Source organism: Protomyctophum parallelum, assembly GCF_964188405.1.
Source record: "Protomyctophum parallelum genome assembly, chromosome: 6".
NCBI lineage: Eukaryota > Metazoa > Chordata > Actinopteri > Myctophiformes > Myctophidae > Protomyctophum > Protomyctophum parallelum.
Window position 1 is genome coordinate 32,443,993 of NC_139701.1, and position 23,725 is coordinate 32,467,717.

Below are 23,725 nucleotides of genomic sequence, written 5' to 3' on the forward strand. Positions count from 1 at the left end.
CTAAGTGGTTTATCTGGACTTAAAATGTTTCCGTGAATATGTGAGAAAAGGCCTGGAACTTAACAGGGTCAGGAACAGGAGAGAAATGCACTTACACAATTGACTGTGTGTTGCAGTTGGAGCAAATATCTTCAAAGTTTGATAATATTTAGAGTCAGAGTTGGGGTGACAATCGAACGGCGATCGGATCTTGTCTATCTATCCTACCCATCCTGCCTGCCTGCCTCTGTCCATCTCATGCACAGTACATACAAATGCAGGCACACCACCCACACAAAGCATTGAGCTCCACACTTCAAGCGAGGCCTCATGAAAAATAGATCTTGGGATGGGTCTCTAAAAGCCAGAGGGACCGGGCTAAAGGTGACAGGGAGGACATGCAGGCAGGTCAGCTTCAGTAAGACAAGACGTGATTTGGAAGGGAGAGAGAAGTATATGGGAGATCGAGGGGTGGGAGGGTGGACGGGGAACTGGGAGCGTTCATGCGACCGTGTGTGTGTGTGTGTGTGTGTGTGTGTGTGTGTGTGTGTGTGTGTGTGTGTGTGTGTGTGTGTGTGTGTGTGTGTGTGAGAGTGAGTGAGTGAGTGAGTGAGTGAGTGAGTGAGTGAGTGAGAGAGAGAGAGAGAGAGAGAGAGAGAGAGAGAGAGACTTAATGTCATCTCCCATAAGAATCAGTCTTTACTACATTAGACAGCATCTGGAGATTAGCCAACAATTGACGCTGACACAAAGGTACAGCCAGCTTGTCTTTACATCCAAATATGGCCGTGTCTGTGGGCGGTGACATGCTTTGGTGCTTACGCCAAGTGACAGAGGCACTCTGGGCCTTACTAGAGCCGACAGACAGAGTTCACCACAGAGTTCACCACACAATATGTACAGAGGAAAGGAGCATATTGTTCTATTTTTGTTTTTCACGAAGTAAGGATGCACACGCTCAATTTACAACTTACAATTTAGGCATTTAGCAGACGCTCTTAATCCAGAGCGATTTACAGTAAGCAAGAACAAAAACATACATCATATAGGCCTACATAAAAATCGGCATCATGAATCATACGTACAGTAAGCTAAGAACCTAACAGTGGAATATCTATATTAAGGAAACTATGCATATATACTATATAGTGCTATGTCTACATAAAATTCTATTTAAGTTAGATAAGTTGAGCCTTTGCATACGCCTGTACTGGCTAGAGCAAGTGCTACGGCAAGTGCTACGGGCTAAGATGGAGTCTGATGAGGTGGGTTTTCAGACTACGGCGGGAGATTGGGAGTGAGTCTGCAGTTCAGATTGCACATGCATTATTGTTATGACAGAGTTACAGAACAAAAGTCAGATATATTGCTTGTTTGACCTTCTGCTTGTGTTGTTGGAATACTAAACATCGTGAAACTTCACAACGTTTTTCTGTCATTTGCAAGAAATGATTGCCTGTCAAAACCCCACGGCACTCGATATCAGACAGTCAATTGCAGCAGGGGTTGATATCAGACAGGCAACTGCAGCAGGGGTTGACGTAACTAAATGATTTTTGTAAAAGCAGCCTGGCAGCAGGGTTCTCTGTGGGCACAACAAACACACTGGAACAATTTAGAAGCAATTTAGAAGAAGAAAAAAGAAGAACTGCTGCTTATGGTGATCTAACGTTAGCAGATGTGTTTTCTTGTTGGACTTGCGATTGAGACCGGTTGTATGTGGGTTTAGGCAGTGAGGTGCTGTCCCCTCTTCACTGAATATTTTAGTGATATGGAGTACCAGGCCGTACTTACACCCCTGGAGGAGAGGAAGATAAGGGTTTAAAGCAGCATCAAGCACTGGCCAACATCGGCTGAAACTAGTTTGTTGTGTATCCATGTCACATTAGCAGGATCATTGCTGGGTTTTTTGTTCAGAAGCTGCTCAGAAAATGATCACCTGGATTACAGAGGTTGCTCATGTATTAGGTGTGTGCTCAAAGATGACACTTCAAACTCACACTGGCAGGGATCGGACAAGTGACTTTCTAGTCAAAGGTCAGCCAGTGGACTTTAATGTCAGTCTTGTGCACCATTGCCATTGTATTGATGTAAACTGAAGGGAATCTCTGCTGTAGGATCTGATATTGTACCTTGTGCGGTGTAGACCAGCTCGCTGTAGATCATTGCTGGGATGATGGGGGCTGGCAGGTCCTCGAGGACCCCTCTCAGGGTGTCGCACAGAACCCCCGACTCGTACTGGTCCAACTCCACTGAGACTGGGTCTGAGAGAGAAAGAGCAAGACAGAGGAAGAGAAAGATGTTACACATTCTATGCACGATATTCAGTTTGCGCCTTATAATCCATTACACCGGGTTAGTTTTTTTTTTTTTACAGCAGCAGATGCCATAAAAGTTAAATATCACTGGCCAAAGGGCTCCCGCTGCGATTTAGCAGCCAAAGAGGTTTCTATAAAAAATGCATGTGGTAATTAGGTCACACCGGCGATCAGCGTGGCCAGAGAGCTGCGAGTCTCACGGCCACTCTGGGAAGGGAATAGGAACGCTATCTTTTAAAGTGAGAGATAAAAGAGGCTCAGATGTGCTCCGCACGTGAGAATGCACGAAATCCTCTGCCAGTTAGACAAAACAACCGATAACAAGTGTGCGTGTATTGTGTGCACGCGCGCGCGTGTGTGTGTGTGTGTGAGTGCGCGTTGTATGTGCATGTGTCTGGGTTTGTGTTTTCCTACAGATTAGCAGAGGACAAACCATGATGTGCCACTGACCGTTCCTTTCCTTCTTTTCATTATTTGGCCTCGATGTTTCACCCCAACCTTCCTACCTTGCCCTCCATTTGTCCTTGCTGTCCCAGAACGTCCTCCTCTTCCCGTACGTTTACCCAGCACCACCCCACCCTTACTATCTCTCTACCAAAGGGATGGAACTATCCATTATTTGGTTCACAATTATTACATTTTTGATGAATCGAATATTTTTTCCCTTACGCGTTTATTATGCATCAATGAATCGGTTTATGTCTTTTATATTTCATCATACAAAAACAATAGAGGAGGGAAACCACTGTACAATGCAAAACAATAGTTTTAAACTTTGAATGCCTTCAAACTGTTGTTTAGGCAAACATTGTACATACTATACTCAGCAACGCGTTTCGAGCACAAGAACCCATCCTCACGCAGCAATCAGGTAAGTGTGTGGGAAGGGGTCACATCATAAACATCCTAACAGTGTAGTGCAGAAACAGTTTGAATAGGCGACGTATAACCATCGCCTACATACCCAGGACCAGAATGGAAACAAGACCACAAGGACTTTTTCGGTGATCGCTTTGGAAGTGTGTTTGACTCTACCCTGTACTGATTACATTTCTGTTTGACTGTACCCTGTACTGATTACATTTCTGTTTGACTGTACCCTGTAATGATTATATTTCTGTTTGACTGTACCCTGTACTGATTACATTTCTGTTTGACTGTACCCTGTACTGATTATATTTCTGTTTGACGGTACCCTGTACTGATTACATTTCTGTTTGACTGTACCCTGTACTGATTACATTTCTGTTTGACTGTACCCTGTACTGATTATATTTCTGTTTGACTGTACCCTGTACTGATTACATTTCTGTTTGACTGTACCCTGTACTGATTACATTTCTGTTTGACTGTACCCTGTACTGATTATATTTCTGTTTGACTGTACTGATTATATTTCTGCCAATAAAGTATTCAATCAATCATGTACAAGCTCAGAACGCATCCTATCACGATGCGCTGTGAGCTTGTACATTGGCTTTAACTATTTTTGACATTTTTATTACATTATCAATTATTTTGTATCATTGATCAATTTCATTATTTCAATGAAGTGCCCTATACTCCATCCCACCCCTTTCCCTCCACTTCACCCTGCCTTCCTTGCAGTCATTCTCTCACGTTGTCCCCGATTTCATTCTCTTCTTCCTTCCATCTCTCTCCCCCCCCCCCCTTCCGTCTCCTCCTAACCTCCCTTCCCTCCTCCTCCCATCTCATCTCAGCCTCATCTTCATCTCCTCCACCCCCATCAACGCCATATGTCAGCTCCTCTGGAAGTCAAATGGTTGTTAAATCCCATTGATTTGCCCCCTCTAACTAATGGCAGAATAAACTTAACCAATCACCGCAGGTCAGTAAACCGCAGGACTATTACGGCAAGATCAACGGATGACCTCTTCATATCGTGGCAGTGGGAGGAGCAGTCATATTGTCAAACAGAGTAAATTTTCTGTCACCCAGGGGACCCCCCGGGATTTCGCTTTTGTTTTGTCGGGGCCTGGGATTTCACACAGATGGTAATGACAACAAAATAATAATAAGGTAAAGTTTGCGTGCTGCATCGTCAAAGCATTGACTAGAGACGCTGCAGTGAGTCGGCTAAAGATTTTGAAATGTATATGACACTATAGTTGATAACAGTAGGTTTTGCAGCTTTGAAAATGATATACAGGTACAGTATGACAGGTCTGAGAATGACGATGTAGATGGGATGTAGTCTCGTGTTGCAAGACATTGGGAGATCTCAGCCTGCAATTGGCGAAATTAAATATAGTTGCTAGAATAGCAGTGAAAACAGTGGTTAAGACACGGGTGCGTAGCGTTAGTCCAATGTCCCTATAAATCTGAGTACCCGATATTCCAACCATGTGCACCAGTTCTGGTCGCACATTTTGACGTATGTGGCGTATGTGAATCTGCCGTTCCCGCCTGTGAATTTTGGTCCACATACGTCACTGTCTTCCCCTCTGCGCTTTCAACCCAGCTCGGTGGCTCTTACACTATACTGGCCAATCACAGCAGGCCTATAAGCTGCTCCAAATCGGGAAGCGAAATCCTCCATTTAAAAGTCGTTAATATTGCGTTAATATTGTATGATATCATGCTGCGATGCAGCATGATATCAGAAATGAGCCCAGAACGTCTGCGTTCTGTTCAATCACAGGATGCAGTCTAGACTCTGAGAAAAAAGGGTTTAAAGACTAAGTTTAAACAGGAAGTGGACGACGGGGAAATCCAAAATAGGCTGATTGGGGCTGAGGCAGGCGTTGCCTAGCAACCGGGCCGCTGCTAAAAAAATTATTTTAGCGAGACCTTCAGTCCACTAATATGACTGTATAGCTATAGTAAGGCTGCATGGAGTTAGACACCAACTTCTAGTTTGACACAACAGAAGACGTTTTTGATGTTAAAGTAAGTTGGTTAACACTAATAGTTTTGTTTTATTAGATACGGCAACTTGTGTACCCCCAGAGTCCCTATTCCGCGGCAAACATTCAGCGAAAATAGAGTACAAGTACAAGTAGTAATAGCTCTGTTGTCAGCACTCAAAATGGGCCGTTTCTGGCAGATAACACAGACATTACGGGTACGCTTTCTAAATGCACAGCGGCCCGCTGTTGAGGCTAAATTGGCTCAATTTGGGCCCTGCACTTTATAAAAGAAAAAGAGGGGTGACGTTGAGGTGTCCACGCGGCTTAACATCTGTGTAAGCTGAGGACAGGCTTCAGTCAGCCGGCCTCGTTTAATCACACCTAATGAAACGCACTCTGGGGGCACGGCCAACGCCACATCATTACACTGCTCACCAGGGGATTGGAAATGAGAAATCCCTAGATCAATTATTCTCTCTCCGTTCCCCTTTGTGCCTCCCCCCACCAATCACCATGCTCTGTCTCTCCCCCTCACATCCTACACTTCATTTACATCCTCGTTTAGCTCCCCTCCCCTCCCCTCCCCTCCTCTCCTCTCCCCTCCCCTCCTCTCCTCTCCCCTCCTCTCCCCTCCTCTCCTCTCCTCTCCTCTCCTCTTCATTCTGCTGGCTGGCCCGGGTCAGGCCCTTCTCCCCATTTTGCTTTCTCATTACATCACGCCCAGAGCCATAGCGTAAGACAGAGTTGCGACAACTCCGTTCACTTCATGGGGCCAGGCTCTTCCACATAGATTTCTATTGAATGGGGACAACCGGAAGTTTACGGATTGAATTGGAGTCTATGGGCTTGCGCGAGTACATGAACCACGTGACCAGGCTGTTTCTGCCCCCTCAATGTCATAACTCTGTCTTACTCTATGGATCACGCCCTTCCTCTTGTCTCTCTCTTTCCTTCTCCGCTCCACTGACTGAACGGAGCTCAAGCAAAGTGTCTAGCAGTCCCACTAGTCCCTCACACCTCCGCTCCACTACTGGCTCTGGCTCGTTCCCCTTCTCTCTCTCGTTCCTCTCCCCTCCTCCTCCTCCCATCAGCCATGCCCTCCACTCTTCCTCAAAAGGGGATGGTGGCATGGCAAACAGCTGTTTGATCTGTTCCCACATGCCACACACATACACATGAGACTGGGCTCTGGACCAGGGGCATGCCAGTCCATGTCTAACCAGGTCAAATGTGACAGCCCAGGGGGAAGTGCAGAGCGACAGAGCATGACCCCCTCCTTACGATCTGGATGACAACGCCACCAGACAAGGACAGGGATGGGGCGGGGGGGATTCATGAGCCCACCTAGACGTTTGGAGCATTATGCTTTGGGTGAGTGGTGTGCACGCACAGACAGACAGACAGACAGACAGACAGACAGACAGACAGACAGACAGACAGACACGTGAACGCACACACAGCTCTATTATTGATGTGTTTCTATATGTGTGTCTGCCTGGCTGACGTATCGACAGTTTATGGGTAATTTTTCTAATCCCTGTCCCTAAGGGCCTTCTATCACTCATCGCCATCCTCCATCTCCCCCTTTTCTTTATGAGTTTGTCCTATCACTGCTTTACCATTCTCTTCAGATTCATACACCTGTCCCCGTGCACACACACGCACGCACGTGCATGCACACACACAGTACATCCCATCAGTCAGTCAGATCATCAAGGTTGTCTCAGATTGTATGGATCAGTCTACAGATGGTTAGGTGAATGCATGAACGCTTGAATGGACACGCATGGGTCGGGTCAATATATAGAGTCTATATTGGACTCCTGCTTCTGACAGAGAATCCAATTGACAGCATATCTGACAGGATGTGTGTGTGTGTGTGTGTGTGTGTGTGTGTGTGTGTGTGTGTGTGTGTGTGTGTGTGTGTGTGTGTGTGTGTGTGTGTGTGTGTGTGTGTGTGTGGTTTCAATACATGTGTAACACTCTAACTCAGAGGTTCCCTAACTTTTCATTTGGTGTTATTATTTTTTAAGATTTGTTCTTTGGCTTTTCTGCCTATATTGAAGTGAAGACTGACAGGAAAGAGGGAGAGAGAGAGACAGGGGGAGACATGCAGCAAAGGTCGTCATGAACGGGACTCGAACACGCAACACGCTGTCAGAGCAGAGCTTATATGTGGCATGTGCCTGGACCGCTAGGCCAGCGGGCGCCCCACTTAAGCTCTATTATTGAAAATAGCCAATCTAACAACACGTCACATTGTGACGTCTTGTTATCTTATAGATTAAATGGTGCATTTATATAGCGCCTTACATAGATTGTGTATTACATTCACCCATTCACACACCGATGGCAGCAGAAACCATGCAAGGCACATCAGGAGCAATTATGGGTTCAGTGTCTTGCTCAAGGACACTTCGACACCAACTCTGGGGGAGCCCAGGTTTGAACTGGCAACCTTGTGGTTACCATCCAGCCACTCTACCCCACCGCCACCGATTGTCTATGTTCACTATTTCTAATCAACATTTATACATTTATTTTCGATTCCAACAAAATGTTTGGGACACAGTGCTAATTTAATTTGTATACTGTAACCACTCGGTTACAGTATACATTCTCAGAGTTACAAATAGATAAATAAAACACTGAGTATTTTACTGCGTCTGCACATCTGCTCTGCGAGGACAGCTACTGTGAGTTTTGACCCACAGAGTAATGATGCAGAGAGAATGTGAAAAACCCAGCCTGAAAATCACATTATCCTAATAGTAACCTTGGACGGCTCTGTCAAACATTTTGTGAACATTAAGAAGCCTCACCAACAAGGCTGGAAGCCAGACAAGCATGTCTCTCGTCTGTAATGAGGCTAACAACATTATCTGGAGATGAACCAGAAAGCTGATCGCACAGCAGCACAGGACATGCCCGGACACCCACTCCCTGACAGGGATTTGAACGGAGGGCTTTGTTGACGAGCATAACGCTAAAACAAGACCAAAATAAGAGAGTCTGACGCATGTACTGTATAGATGTCCAACTGTTGTCATGGTAATCAGTCTATATTTGAATCAACTTGTAATGACGTTCGTAGCCCGAACAGTAACTGTTCTATTGGCGCAGAACTGTAAACCAGTCTTGTGGCCTCATATGATATTTGGCTTTGCTCACAGAAATAGATTCATTGTAATAAAATAATACATTTTATAATTTAGTTTAGTTAGATTTTTTTTGTGTCGATATCACTGTAGCTATATGTGTACAGTGTGTGTGTGTGTGTGTGTGTGTGTGTGTGTGTGTGTGTGTGTGCGTGCGTGCGGGACAGAGAGAGCATGTGAGTGTGTATGCCTGTATGTAGTAGGTGGGTAATGACCTCACTAAATGACTAATATGTATGCATGTGTTTGTGTGTGTGTATGTGTGTGTGTGTGTGTGTGTGTGTGTGTGTGTGTGTGTGTGTGTGTGTGTGTGTGTGTTTGTGTATAATCGTGCGTGGTTAAATGCATATTTTATAAGGGACTTGAACGCTGGGAGCAAGATCCCTTGCCCTCTGACATTGACCCATAAAGGTCACATATGCAACCCGTTCGGGCATGCCATCGGTCAGATAAGCTAGCCAAGCGTGCCATTGGTCAGATAAGGCAGCCAAGCGTGCTTGGTCGAAAATTACCCAGTTGCTCATTTCATGGTGTTTAAATGGCTGCTACAGATATGGACGCGTTTGCCCTTCACACACATTACGGACACAATTTACAAAAACACGCAATTCATCTCTAGCACACGGACACGCTCAGAGTTCAACATCCGTTGAAAATGATTGAGACAGTTGGTTGTTTTGTACAGATGTCAACAGCTACAGTATGAGCTTGTGGATCGGCTATTTTCACTAGTTCTAGAAGATGGAAAAAATAAATCAATTTCCTGAAAAGTAACGGTTTTGGACGTACCAGGTTTCCACCCGACAGTGACGCTACACAGACTGTACTCTTGCAGCTGACCCAGGTTCAGATCTGACCCCAGGCTCTCTGGCACATATCATCCCCTGCCTCTTTCCTGCCTTTCCTGTCTCACGGAAATAAGGCAGACATTTGTCCTTAAAAATGAATTAAAAAGAATAGGCTCAACAAAATAAGCTCAACATGACCTCTTGAACATACACAGCTGGGGGTAAATTTGATCCATTTGTAAATTGTGGATAAATAATACATTTACAGTTCTGTTTATTTGGATGGATTATCCAGAGCAGCTTATAATGAGCAGCTACAGTAGGTACAGTACAACCGAATGGTTCATTCAAAAAGGACACATGTGTGAAGTGGAGGTTGAACTAGAGGGACCTCTGTGTTACAGCCTGACCAACAGGTGACCCTGATGTGCATACTAACCACACACAAGGTTGGTTTCACCTAAATGGACGGGGAAACTTGTTTAACTGACCTTTTTCACATGCCTAGAAGTCATGTGAAAAAGAGAGCTGGCTCAGATGTGCGAAAACAAATGGGTTCATTAAAAACAGAAGAATTCAATCACCTATCATGTGCTGTGTAATTAACAGGATAAAACACACGGAAATCACCTACCATGTGCTGTCCTGCTTAACAGGATAAGCCATGGGTAAACCACAAAGTATAATATAAACTCATGGGTTATTTAACCACTTAAACCGTATCAGGGTCTCCCAGGGGTCTTTTGGTCTTTAGCTCCTTTCCCCCCTGTACGCCAAATCTCTTCGTTAAAATAGCTGTTGGCTATTTTGGCCTGTTATGTCATGCCCAGTATAAGCACGCTAGGGCAGTGGTATACTCAAAGTGGGGTACTTGAGGAAGTTCCGCAGGGGGTCCCCACTCCCCAGCTAAACTAGTTCATATGGAAACATTTTAACCACTAACTGTGTATCAACTGTTTGACAATAATAAACATTTAACACTACAAATCTTGTATGCGGGTCTCTGACATAAAATATATATTTTCACATGGGGGTCTGTGGCCAAATACATATTAATTTTGGAGCCCTTGACATTGAAAAGGTTGGAGAAGCACTGTGGTTAAACGAAGTGTCAGGGTCTCACAGTGAAGGACAGAGAATGACAGTGACAACGTGGAGAGCACATGGCTGGCTCTGCTCTGCTGCCCGCCTCGCCAGCCTGCTGATAGAACATCCAGTAACTTCAAACGATGTCACTGTTTCTGCTTTTCGTACTGTTCAGGAGCAATCAGTCCATGTCATCTCCATTCATCCCTCTCTCCCCTCCCCTCCCCTCGAACACCTCCCCTCGAACACGTCTCTCTCTCTCTCTCTCTCTCTCTCTGTGCCAACCCAACACCCTTGGAGATGGCAGAGTGCCTGGCCTGAGACAGGAACTCAAAACACACAAGGTTGAATGGTGCCTGGCCTGTGTGTGTGCGTGTGTGTGTGTGTGTGTGTGTGTGTGTGTGTGTGTGTGTTTACAGTACCATCAATCATGCTGTGTTTACACTGGAGGACCCTACTTCCTCTTTACTCACCCTCTCACTTTCTTATTCCTCTCTCTCTGTGGCGCACACACACACACACACACACACACACACACACACACACACACACACACACACACACACACACACACACACACACACACACACACACACACACACACACACACAACCAGATGTTTCTCCATATAGGGAAAGGTGGGAACACTTTGTACTTTAATTCAATCTGCTCAGCTGCTGTATGCGTTGTACTGTATGTCAGACACACGTTTTACTGTAGTATAGACATAAGTATTTCTAAATGAGCCGCAGGGGGAAGGATGGATGGGTGTAGTTAAATAGGATGGATGGGTGTAGTTAAATCATTCCTTCTACTAAGTTGATCAAAGCTGTTAACATTCAAATGTTTGCATCGCATGCTTAGTTTGCCTCACCAGATGGTTCACCATGCAGCTCCAACCATATAGAAGATATACTGTAGGATAAATCATGCATATCAAGACATGATTATTATTTTCACCAGATTTCTATATAGCCGCTATGTGTACTCCTAGGGGTATGCAGAGGTATTACATGAGAGAAAATGGGAAATGGGGTATATTTTTGTCCCAGTCCAGCCCTGTGTTGTTCTATTTTGAACATAATGACAAGATACATTTTCTCAGGAGGTACACATTGCAAATCTTTCTCTACATTTATTTGTAACATAATTCTTCAAAGCCTGATTATGCGCTGAAAAGAGCCAATATACTAGCTTCATTGTGAGCGTGGAAGTATAAAGATTAGAAGGAAAATGTGTGATGAAGTGCAGGGCATAATTCAAAAAATGTCCGTCAAGTTTGTTGTTGAGGACGCTCGGGTGGCGCAGTGGTAAAGTTCCTGCCCGTTGTGTGTTCAAATCCACCATGGTGCATCCAGCTTTGCCGGGCGTCAATGCGAACACAATAATTGGCTCATGTTTGCGGGAGGGAAGGCAGGCAGGGTGATGTTGATCACGGCATGTATTCCTACGGGCTGAAGGAATGTCAGCAGGGAGTGTTGGGTGGTAAGAGTAGGACGAAGGCTCCTCACTGGCAGGACGTGAGTCAATAGGATACAACAGTATATCCTCCTGGTGGGGGCTCCTCACTGGCAGGAGGTGAGTCAGTAGGATACAACAGTATATCCTCCTGTTGGGGGCTCCTCACATGGCAGGATGTGAGTCAATAGGATACAACAGAAGTGACAACACAGAAATGTGTGTGGGGAGGAATATCGACTAAATTCGGGAGAAAAGGGCAGTAAATAATACGTTGAAAGAGTTTGTTGTTGAGATCATTAGAGCAGTGGTTCTCAAAGTGGTTTCTAACTCCCAGGAGTCCTTGGGGGGTTCCAGGGGGAGTTCTTTGTCAGGCATACCCAAATATGGAGTCTATGCAGACGTCAGAATGATGTCAGAACCGGCCAGCTCCATAATGGACCCTGGGCAGGGGCCATGTCCAGAGCCCGGGCAGAGGCCTTTTTGCAACGGTTCTGGACAACCGTGGGTCCGACCGACTTGACACCAGCCACTGCACTCCCTGTGATGGTGTGGCACGAGCATGTCGAATTTGAAGTCGGTGGGGCGAACGGTTATCGAGTTACGTGGATTATAGAGTACGTACAGAGACTATAGATATATTGATATTCAAAAATAGCAAATGTACAATTTCACAGCGCAGATCAAAGAAGTGACATGCTGCAAGCTTGTACATCTGCTATATTAGTTTTGAAAATGTTTGGAAGATATTTAATCATTTTAGATTTTCACTTCTGGTTCCCTGGCACAAAACATTTTCTGATGGGGCCAAATACATATGAATTTAGGGGTCCTTGACAAGAAAGAATTTGAGAAACACTGATTGAGATTTCAAGAACAAAAAGAAGAAAAAAAAACAGTTCTCTATTCATAACTCCCACCCCCTCAAATTATGCATTATGGTATAATTGGATAAAGTTTGAACCCAATAAACATAATTCTATGATCTCTTTCTCTGTGTGTGTCCGTGTGTACTTTGTCTGACCGTGTGTGAGTATAGAGCCATGTTATGGGCCTCTGCGTGTCTGTGTGTTGCGCCCCTCCAGTGACATTCCAATAAAAATCTCATTACTCTACAAAAGCTCTGTGATCATCTGCTCACTGCCAGCATTAGAGCGTCCTGATTGAGTTGAACAAGCTATTTTGAAGAGGGAAAATGTCATTTTGCACAAAACAAGACTAGCTAGCACAATGAAATCCAATGGTTTCACTGAAAAGAAGTAGCCCAAACTAATCTAATAGCAGTGATTGACAAATTGAGCTATTTGGAAAATATAGAGACGCCGAAATTTTATTGGGAGAAAAACTTGAGAACTGGAATGCCATCCATTTGAGTTTTTTTTAGTTATTCAAGGCATTCCTATTCAAATGAATGTGCACAAAGGGTTATTAGTGGTAACATAAGCCACGTGGAAATGTGTATACCAATTTGGACTAGCTTTTAAATGTTGGCAGAATCCAGTTTGTTTCAGTGTGTTTATCTGCTAGTGTAATTTTGAGACCCTTTGCACCATGAACTGAGACTGAATTAACAAAGAACAGAAGCAACCAGAGAAAGATGTTGGACAATATTTAGATTGATAGAAAAGTTATGTATTATTAACTTTTATAAAATACAATGAATACTATAACATTAGTGTGCTGTGAATTCTTCCGGTCTCATACAACGTTCACACCTGCTGATTATTTCAAAAACGAAAAATGTCCCACAGGGAATTACAACATTGGAATTGTCCATTGTGTGTTTGTGTCCATAATAATTTTCTGGGCTGACCATAACTACACAAATTGAATCATGGGATAATGAAAGTAGTGCACGATGCAGTGACGTAACAGAGCTGAAATGAAAGGAGTGCACTTAATCATCATCATGTCATGGTCCCTCTGTTGGATACAAGAATGCTCGGCCCATAACAAGCTCGCCCCGGGTCAAATTTGGCAACCTCATAACGGTCGCAACCAGGTATTCCTAAACGTAACGTCAGTAAAAGTACAGTATGACTAAACCTAACCTTATTCCTACACGTGACCCCAATCCAATCCAATCCACTTTATTTATATAGCACATTTCACAACGCAAGGTTTACAAAGTGCTGCACATAAAGTTAAAAGGGGAGTTATATAGCTAAAACACAAGACACCAACAAACCACACAGTAGAAAAAGGACACATTACAACAAGCCACAGAAAAACACAGAACTCTCAAACGGAATAAAAAGCCAAGGTGTACAGGTGGGTCTTAAGGCGAGCTCATTCCACAGTTTGGGGGCTATGACAGAAAAGGCTCAGTAACCTCTGGTCTTTAAACGTGCCTTTTTTGTGACCTGGAGATTCAACTGGCCAGCAGAACGCAATGACCTTGAGAGAGTGTAAACCTCTATAAGGTAAAACTAGTAAAACTAACTTAACCTCAGTAAAGCAAGAATATACGAACCTCTGGGGGCGAGTGGTTCGCGAAAAAAAGAAAAAAAAGGGGGCCACTGTGTTTTGGGGTCAGTGTTCCGGTTACCCCTCTGTTGACCACACCCTATCCTATAGCGTGACACGTCCCATTGCTGGGCATGTCATAATAGGCAAACAGCTTGTTGTTGGGCAATTTTTTATGAAAAGATTTGGTATAGAATGGCAAAAAAAGGGTACCATGTATAGAGCCTTGGGTCAAGTAGAAGGAATATGCTAGTCACACGCATATCCCAGAATTAACCCACAAGATTCGTATTCTCGGGCGTGCCATGATTCTTTATCATGAAAAGAAAACGCCTCAATGGCATGGTTGTCATAACAATACCAACTAACTAATAACATGATCAGATGAAAGATGCCACAGAGACACTGGGTGCTATGATGAGTAATAGGCTGATTTCACAGTCTCTGCCCTCTCTCCCTACGCTACATTTGTGTTTTGCAGTTCCTTTCTCCATTAGGAGATCAAAGTGGATACCATGAGTCTGGGATCTGTCTGCTCTCCCCTACACGCTCAGACCTAAGCCCATAAGTGTATTTTCTCTTGGAACACCATAACATTGCTGGATTAAATAAAATAATTATAATAATTGCCAGCATAGGCAGTGGATAGTCACTACGTTGCTCTCCTTATGGATTTCCATGATGATTAAGTATACCATCATGTTACTGTTACTGTTGAATGTAAAGGGTAGAGTAGGTAATGCTCGTGCGAGAGGTGTCTAAAGCATGCGAGACAGGGCTTTTGGGGATGATAAAATATGTATTTAGGATGAACAGAAACAACAACATATACTTCTGTAGACCAGGCCAGCTAATGTAACTCTCTGCTCCGACCGCAGCTCTCGCTCTCTCTCTCTCTCTCTCTCTCTCTCTCTCTCTCTCTCTCTCTCTCTCTCTCTCTCTCTCTCTCTCTCTCTCTCTCTCTCTCTCTCTCTCTCTCTCTCTCTCTCTCTCTCTCTCTCTCTCTCTCTCTCTCTCTCTCTCTCTCTCTCTCTCTCTCTCTCTCTCTCTCTCTCTCTCTCTCCTCTCTCTCTCTCTCTCTCTCTCTCGCCCACTCCCGACGCATAATAGAAGGTACTGAAATCGCTACTTGTATAACTTCCATATAGCTGGGTACATTTCAGTGCTTTCTGCTAGTTACCACAGTCTCTTATGTAAGCACATAAGATGATACTGGTAAACAGACACCTTTTTTCCCATTGCACTGTAGTGTGTGTGTGTGTGTGTGTGTGTGTGTGTGTGTGTGTGTGTGTGTGCGTGCGTGCGTGCGTGCGTGCGTGCGTGCGTGCGTGCGTGCGTGCGTGCGTGCGTACCCATGATTTTCTTTCGGTGTTGGTATGACCAATATGTTGGCTGTTAATAAGTTCATGTGTTGCCAACTTGCCTATATATATATTCTGTACAGCACTGAGACACATGATGCTTCTATTGTGTGGGATATCAAAAGCAACTGAAAAACAAATTGCAGCTACAGTTTCACCACATTAACCCTAGCGTAGTAGCATTAGGAGGGGTACAGTACAGACCCCTGTGGGACGAAGAATACAAACATAATATCAAAACAAATATCAAATACACATAAAGTGTATATTGAACCCCACAATTTGATTTTTTGCTTTTCTTTGCGTTTACAGGGGCAATTCGATATTGTTTGCTTAGATTTCCATCTTAACGAGCAGCTGGTCTTCGTGACAAAGGTCACATCGCACAAACTCTCAGTGAAGAGAGGAACAGTGGGTCTCTGTCGCTGCAACAAAACTGCATTGTTAATTTATTGAATCCCTGTGGCTTCCTCATGTTGTCTCCATCTCTCTCTCTCTCTCTCTCTCTCTCTCTCTCTCTCTCTCTCTCTTTTGAGTGACAGCTTTTCTCTTCATATACTCAGCACCAACAAACAGTGGTCCATTGAAAAAACAACCTTATTGTACCTCCTCACGAACAAACACATGCACACAGTTGACCATCATGTGCTCTGGGATGGGAGGAAGGCAGGTGGTTAGGAGAGGTCAAGGAAGACGGAAAGCCAGGAAGAGAGACTCTTGATTCAACAAGTCAGAAGTCAGGCGAGGAGTGAGACAGGGACACAATATGATGAGAACAAGACAGAGCAGGCGGACAGAGAACTGGAGAGAGAGAGAGAGAGAGAGATGGAGAGAGAGAGATGGAGAGAGAGAGAGAGAGAGAGAACTGGAGAGAGAGAGAGAGAGATGGAGAGAGAGAGAAGTCAGGAGGCGTTGGTCATACGACACAAGATCATCTGAAGCCAGTTGTCAATAGTTACCGGAGCATATGCACATGCACACTCATCCGCCCATGCGCACACACTCATGTGTAATTGCATATCTGTATGCACAAACATCCGCTCACAGGGCTTATATTAGTCCACTTGCCAGAATGTGAACCCAGGCATGTTGAGTACACCAAAGTTTTATGTAAGAAATGGGTATGGGTCAACCCAGCATGTAGAAACTGCCGGATGCTAACTTGCATATGTTGAGCAATTGTCATAATTGGTATAATATGTGACCATACCATTAACAACCTATAGAAGGCAAACAATTCAAAAATTCATTTCATGCTTTAAGTAGGATGAGCCGTGTCAAACTAGGGTGCTGAATCCATTCCAAGCATTAGTTTTGCACAAAAAACACTCTTTGGGCTAAAAACTTCCATATCAATCATCACAAATGTGATGATGTCAGCACATTTGGCCAAGTGGCTATGGCCGTGTTTAGTCCAATGAGTCCAAAACGAATGCTTGGAATGGATTCAGCATCATGAAAACCCACTAGTTTGACACGTCACATGCTACATAAAGCATGATGAATTTTGAATAGTTTGCCTTTTATAGGTTGTTAATGGTATGGTCACATATTATGCCAATTATGAAAATTGCTCAACATATGCAAGTTAGCATCCGGCAGTTTCTAAATGCTGGGGACACATCTATATTAACAAGTGAGAACTTGTACCCAACACATGGCAAGAAACCCAAAGCCACAACAGCTACGTCACTATTGCAACACCCACAACACCATCTTACACACTACACCCACACACACTCACACGGCAGTGACGTCACACACTTACCTTCGCAGTGTTGCAACGCTATCTCCTCCTATCGCGCCCAACGCCAACACTCAACACCACCCACCAAACACTGCTCATTGCACTGCCACCAAAGATGCCTCCCGTCCACACTCACGGCGGCAATGCATTTGTTTACTACAAACATTATCGCCCGAAGCAACCACACCCCCGGAACACTGTTGCCCTTTCACCACGCTAAATTCGCCAGGTCTATGCAAGTGAGCACAAATTACATGTGAGAAAATTCATTCACAAGCCCACAAATGCCATTCAAATGCCATTCAACACACACTACGACTCGCTTACAATTCGCAAACCTGGCAACACTGCCCTGTCTTCTAATAGGCCCACACTAGCTCTCAGAATCTGATTCTGATCTCCCGCAGGAGAAGAGAAACAAGGAAGGAGAGGAATTGTAGCCTCACGATTTTGCTTATTCCTTCTAAATCTCTGTATTTAAAATATAACTCACTCAGCGAATCTCTTAGTTACATCAACATTGTACTTTGTCAGTAGTTTGTTTGTGCCTAAATATTACGATTACACGGATCACTTTGGCTATTTTAGCCTGCCAGCCAACTGCCGAGTACACACGCCTGCACACACACGCACACGCACGCCTGGCTTGCACACACACACACACGCACACCTGGAAGCCACGATCTCTCTCTCTCTCTCTCGCCACGCCTCTCTCTCTCTCTCTCGCCACGCCACACACACACACACACACACACACACACACACACACACACACACACACACACACACAGGCTATACACGGCGGTGCCGCGGCAGCGAGACAGGACGTTATAATCTTGAGTTTCATTAAATAACTGTCTTTCTCCGCAGGCGCACGTGCGCACACAACATTATTCAAGTGAAATGCGTAACGGCAATATTGGGCTAATATAGGCTACCAATACAGGACGTTATAATCTTCAGTTTCATTAAATAACTCTGTCTTTCTCCGCATGCGCACGTGCACACACAACATTATTCAAGTGAAATGCATAACGCCAATATTGGGCTAATATAGGCTACCAATATGTGGGTAACAGGGATTTACCCACGGAATGAATATATATATATATATTCATCTATACCAGGGCTGTCCTTTTTTACTTCAGAGCTACTTTCAAAACGACCAGCTCATATACCCACCAAATAAAACTATCATCCCATTGCAGAAAATAGTTACAAAATGTAATTAAGGCTACATACAGTGGTGTCCCCTTCGTCTGTACCAGGCTGACTTCTATAGGTTTTGAAAGGTACCTTTCTTTTTTTTTTTTTTTTTTACCCAGGGAAGTAGCTGAGCACAGGTGCTCATTTTCAGCAACGCCCTGCACATCGAAACACACACACACACACACACACACACACACACACACACACACACACACACACACACACACACACACACAAATGTCATGTCAAAGGTACCTCTGGAAGCCACACCTCTGATGGGTCGGGTTTAGTCTTAAGGGGTGTGTTTTTTTCACCCACTGTGTAATACAATGAATGGACGGTAGGTGGCAGTAGTACAGAGGCCAGAGAAACTATAAGACAAACGCACATGGAATGGGAAATAGAGGGGGGGAAATGGAAATGGTAGGGGTTTTATTTTTGGTATTTGACTTTGCTACTGATGATTGTACGCAACAACAACTATTGCATTGTGTGTTTGAGCTGACAGGCCCTTTTTGATGTCAATCAATCAAGTCATCTCAAGTCATCTCAAGCGGCAGATGCAAAAATAGTTTTTTATATTAAAATTATATATATTTTTAGGGCCATGTCATGTGCTCTACCTGCCTTTGTGATCTATAACTTTTGGGCACCGCTTAACGTCAGATCAGGGGTTTTTTCGGCCAGCGCCAAAAATGCTCCCCGACAGCATAATCGGAGCAAATACCGGGCAGTGTGTATGAGCCATAACGTGTTGACTACACTACACTACACTAATAAGGACACATAATAATAACTAATAACCCATCCGTTACTACATGTGGAGTCAACTCCCGCAATTTCCTTCTTCCCATAGTGCGCGGCAACGTAACTCTGGGATGAGCGCCCGCGAAATTCTAGTACTCAACATTTCTAACATAAAACCTTGGTGTACTCAACATGTCCGGGTTCACAATGGGGCTCTATGCAGACTATATATTGTGATGATACTCTGTGAAACTCACTCACTCACTCTCTCTCTCTCTCTCATGCACGCACGCACGCACGTACGCGCGCAGCCGCGCACTCACGCACGCGCACGCGCTTGCAGTTTTGTACAGTGACATCAGAGGTGTCCGACTGTGAAATAATCTGTTTCCAATCTCACCACGCCTCAAAGCCCTATTAGAGCGTTGAGCAATTAAACAGTCAGCCATGCTCCCATGTAACCCTCTCAAATGGCTGCCTCACTTTGAACACAGCGTGAATTAAACATCATCTCCAAAGGCTATTTATGGCGCATGTTGTCCTCGTCGATGCAAGAATTTTTTTGAAAACTTTACTCAAACTTATTTGCGTAAAGCTTTAGACCCAGCATGTGAGGCAGGATACACGGACGATCATTCGTTCTTCCAATGTTAGTATGGTGGGCATGTATTGGTGTAAATTAGACGGAGTTGTATACTAGAATGCATGCAAATTTGCTTTCTGCATTTGAGTGGAATAGTCCCTTCACTTGTATTTAAGCTACATGTATTTTTATATTTTATAGCTTTTTTGAAAAAGAATTGAATATCTTTGTCTATATGTCCAAAATAGGGACGCCATGAGTGAAAGTTGTTAAATAGGAGAATTACAGTGTTATGCTACAGTATATTTTATGCTATTAACACCTCAAACGCCCGGGGTGATTTAATCCATGTTTTTTACCTTAGCACCACCCACCTGAGCTTAAGCCTCGCCCACAGTTGTCACAGTTGCTATAACGCTATTTTCGACAGACATACCCATGACACAGGGACAGACCCAGGGACACACATAGCTGTCTATAGGAGTGGTTGCACCACTCAAAGAATCATGGCAGTCCATCTTTAACCCCAGATAAGGTATGAGGGTTACAGCGTAAGCCAGGTGGCTTCATGAAGGTGAGCTGTTTAAAACATGGAACACAGCCTGACTCATTTGAATATTGATGACGCCATGACAACACATGGGCGTAGCAGCTGCATTGGGAAGTCCTTATATGGTTAAAGCTGAGTCATGGTAACATGATCGTCAGAGGTCAGAGGTCTGCCCGCCGGTTTTAACCCATTCAGGAACGAGAACCCCATTTGGTGTTTTACGAATTATGTTATACTTTACCTATTGAAAAATAGCAGATCTACAAGCTCATAGCGTGCACCGAGTGCTACGAGCACGACGAGCTTATAGATCTGCCATTTTTGAAAAAGTGTGAGAATGTGGCCCAAATCTTTAAAGGGATTGTGACATTAAAAAAAAGGTTTTGGAATTGTTCTTATTTTTTTTTGGGGAGCTCTTCTGCATTTTATTGATAGATTAAAGTAAGGCAGACAGGAAACAGGGATAGAGAAGAGGGGAAGACACACAGTAAAGGGATCGGGACTCGAACCCACGACACACTCATGCTGGACTACCAGCCAAGGTGCCTGGACTGCTAAACCAGCCCAGACATTTTGTAGAATCTCGCCTCAGGTCTTAAAGAGTTAATATAGAATAATGACACGCCCAAAATAAGGATTGATTATTTCATTTAATTATTGATAATTTTTTATAATCGATTAAATTATTTTGATTAACTGTTGCACCCCAAAAGGCATGTCTGACCACAAAGGCAACAGCTTCGCTGCTCTGCGTTCATTAGCTCACAGTGACGCTCAAAGCACTGTGTATAATTTTTCCACGCTGCAAACTTAATGATGTTGAATTTGGACGTGGGGAATTCTAAGACTGTGCGTGGCCTACTTTTATGATTAGCTTTGAGAAGGAGAAGGCATCCTTTTTCTCCCCCAAATATATTAGTGCTGCAGGGGCAAAAAGAGGACGAACAAGGACTTATTCATTAGTCATGTCACTGCTTTCATGAATAATTAAATCTTTAACTTTTAAGCATCCCTCTGCCAAATGCCAATCTGCACACGTACGTGCGTGCATGCGTGTGTGACTGTGTGTGTGTGTGTGTGTGTGTGTGTGTGTGTCTGTGTGCGTACTGAACGTGTGTGTGCATGTGCATGTGAGCATATGTGCACACAGCTACAGTTGAACTCTCAAGACTTTCCGTTATGTGCAAGTATTTATTAACATCATCCATTTCTTTTTAAAATCCTCATCATTAATCATTCCTGATTGACTTCAGGAGCAATTACTCAAGGTTTAGCTGTGTGTGTGTGTGTGTGTGTGTGTGTGTGTGTGTGTGTGTGTGTGTGTGTGTGTGTGTGTGTGTGTGTCTGTGTGTGTATGTGTGTGTGTGTGTGTGTGTGCGTGCATGTGTGCGTGCATGCAGTATGCATCACCACAGGGAAGATAATAGAAGAATTTGTCTGAACCCATTCAACTTGCAGTGTGCTTGCATCCATTGCGTGTCCTCAGACAGAACAGTACCGTATACGTAGTGTGTGTGTGTGTGTGTGTGTGTGTGTGTGTGTGTGTGTGTGTGTGTGTGTGTGTGTGTGTGTGTGTGTGTGTGTGTGTGTGTGTGTGTGTGTGTGTGTGTGTGTGTGTGTGTAAACCCTCTCACCCCACTGTCTACCCATCCGTCCTTGGCATTCTATTCACACACTGTGCTCACAGCACAACACAGACAAATGGAACGGTGAAACAGGGCGAGAGAAAGACTATGAGGCTGAGGTGTACAGTATATAGAATGGATAAAGAGACAGAGAAGCAGATGCTGACTTTAATAAGGCTGAATAAAATCTGCGTAAAAAGGGAACAAAGAGAAGTAAAGAACAAACAACATCCGCGGACAGAACTGAAGGGGAAACAAATAGGAGGGAGAGAGAGAGAGAGAGAGAGAGAGAGAGAGAGAGAGAGAGAGAGAGAGAGAGAGAGAGCTGACAACAGCTTGTATTGAGAACAAAAAGTGACTGACCTTGGCTTGTTCAATGGACAGTTCATCAAAAGAACCGAATCAAACAACACACAATAAAGGATGTGTGAAACAGCCCGTGGCATAAGCACACACAATACAAACACAACAAAAAAGTCTCCCGTGCATAGAAAAGTTTAGTTTACTTTTACACTACAGTGTTCATTTCAGTTCACTTGTGGAATGAATGAGTGCCAGTCTGCTGTCGTTCTCCATCAGAATCACTAATCAGCACGTTGGCAACAGATGAGGGGATTCTCGCATAGGTCACTCATTAAACGTAACACACACACACACACACACACACACTGACTGCAAATAACCCAAATCTGGAGGAGCTGACTGATGAACAGTGAGGGAGCTGACACCCAGTGGTGGACAGTACTCTATATTCAAGTACACTAACAAGGATTCAAAAAGTACACATTACGAAGTACATTTTCAGACATTTTCGGAATGTTTCAAAAACTGTGAGTTAGCAAGTTGGCGATTAGTCGTCCTACAAATAACTGTGATTAACGATTTAATTGTGTTTTTGGTACTGAACATTAGAACATTATACATAAAAATGACAGGCAGATAAATAACTTAAGAGACAATATCTGACAATGCCGGGTGCCAATGATTATAATACATGTACTATGGCCAAAACACGGCCCTGTTTTGACAATGATTTTTTTTTGTAATTTTAGAAATGATTAAGTATATTATATTTAATCATTTCTAAAATTACAAAAAATGTCCCCACAGTTTTATCCCACACACATTGATTTAGATGTCATATGGGTATAGGTCTGGTTACTGGTTCCATGATATGACGCTCATCAGGTTGGATTTGAGCCCCTAGTCTAGTCAAAGGGCCTAGGCTCTGTGGTGATGGGCTGGTACTTTTCCCCTGCACTGCTCTTCTCTTTTCCCCCAAATAGCTAATCTACAGGCTGGAAATGCGCTGAGTTGCAACACATTGTGAGCATTGTATTGTAGATCTCCCATTTATTTATGTGGACATTTTGGGGCTATTATGACATGCCCAGAAGACGGACGCTATAGGGTTCAAGTGGTTATATTAACATAGACAATTTTACTGTGCAAAGGGGAGCCTCTCTGGGCACTCAGGAAGGCTTGTACGAGAAGACGAGCACAATTTCTCCCCTCTCCTCACAAGACACAAGACAAGAAATGAGGGATGGAGCTCATGGTAAAACGTCAAACATCATTATGAACGGTCTGAGTTCTGACAGAGCCCGCTTTGTCTGGCGATGCCAACGCTGCAGACACATCAGGCTTCTCGGGCTACTGGTGGCTAAAGTTTACTATCTGAGATCACAGGGCACAACGTCTCATTAAGGTCTGAGCTCGGGAAAAAGTGACCAGCATGTGATGCAGGAACAAGAGGTATCTGTGTGTCGATAACTTTAGG

The 23,725-nt window shown here is 44.0% G+C and overlaps 1 protein-coding gene across 5 annotated transcripts in view; it reads right to left on the reverse strand.

The window, feature by feature from the left end:
• pik3r3b (phosphoinositide-3-kinase, regulatory subunit 3b (gamma)) overlaps nucleotides 1-23,725 on the reverse strand; it is a 242,143-nt gene that overhangs the window by 127,745 nt on the left and 90,673 nt on the right. For all 5 annotated transcript variants that reach the window (XM_083767911.1, XM_083767908.1, XM_083767909.1 and 2 more), the window contains exon 5: nucleotides 2,112-2,243. In XM_083767911.1, the coding sequence (XP_083624037.1) occupies nucleotides 2,112-2,243 (132 nt within the window). The remainder of the gene's footprint in view (nucleotides 1-2,111; nucleotides 2,244-23,725) is intronic.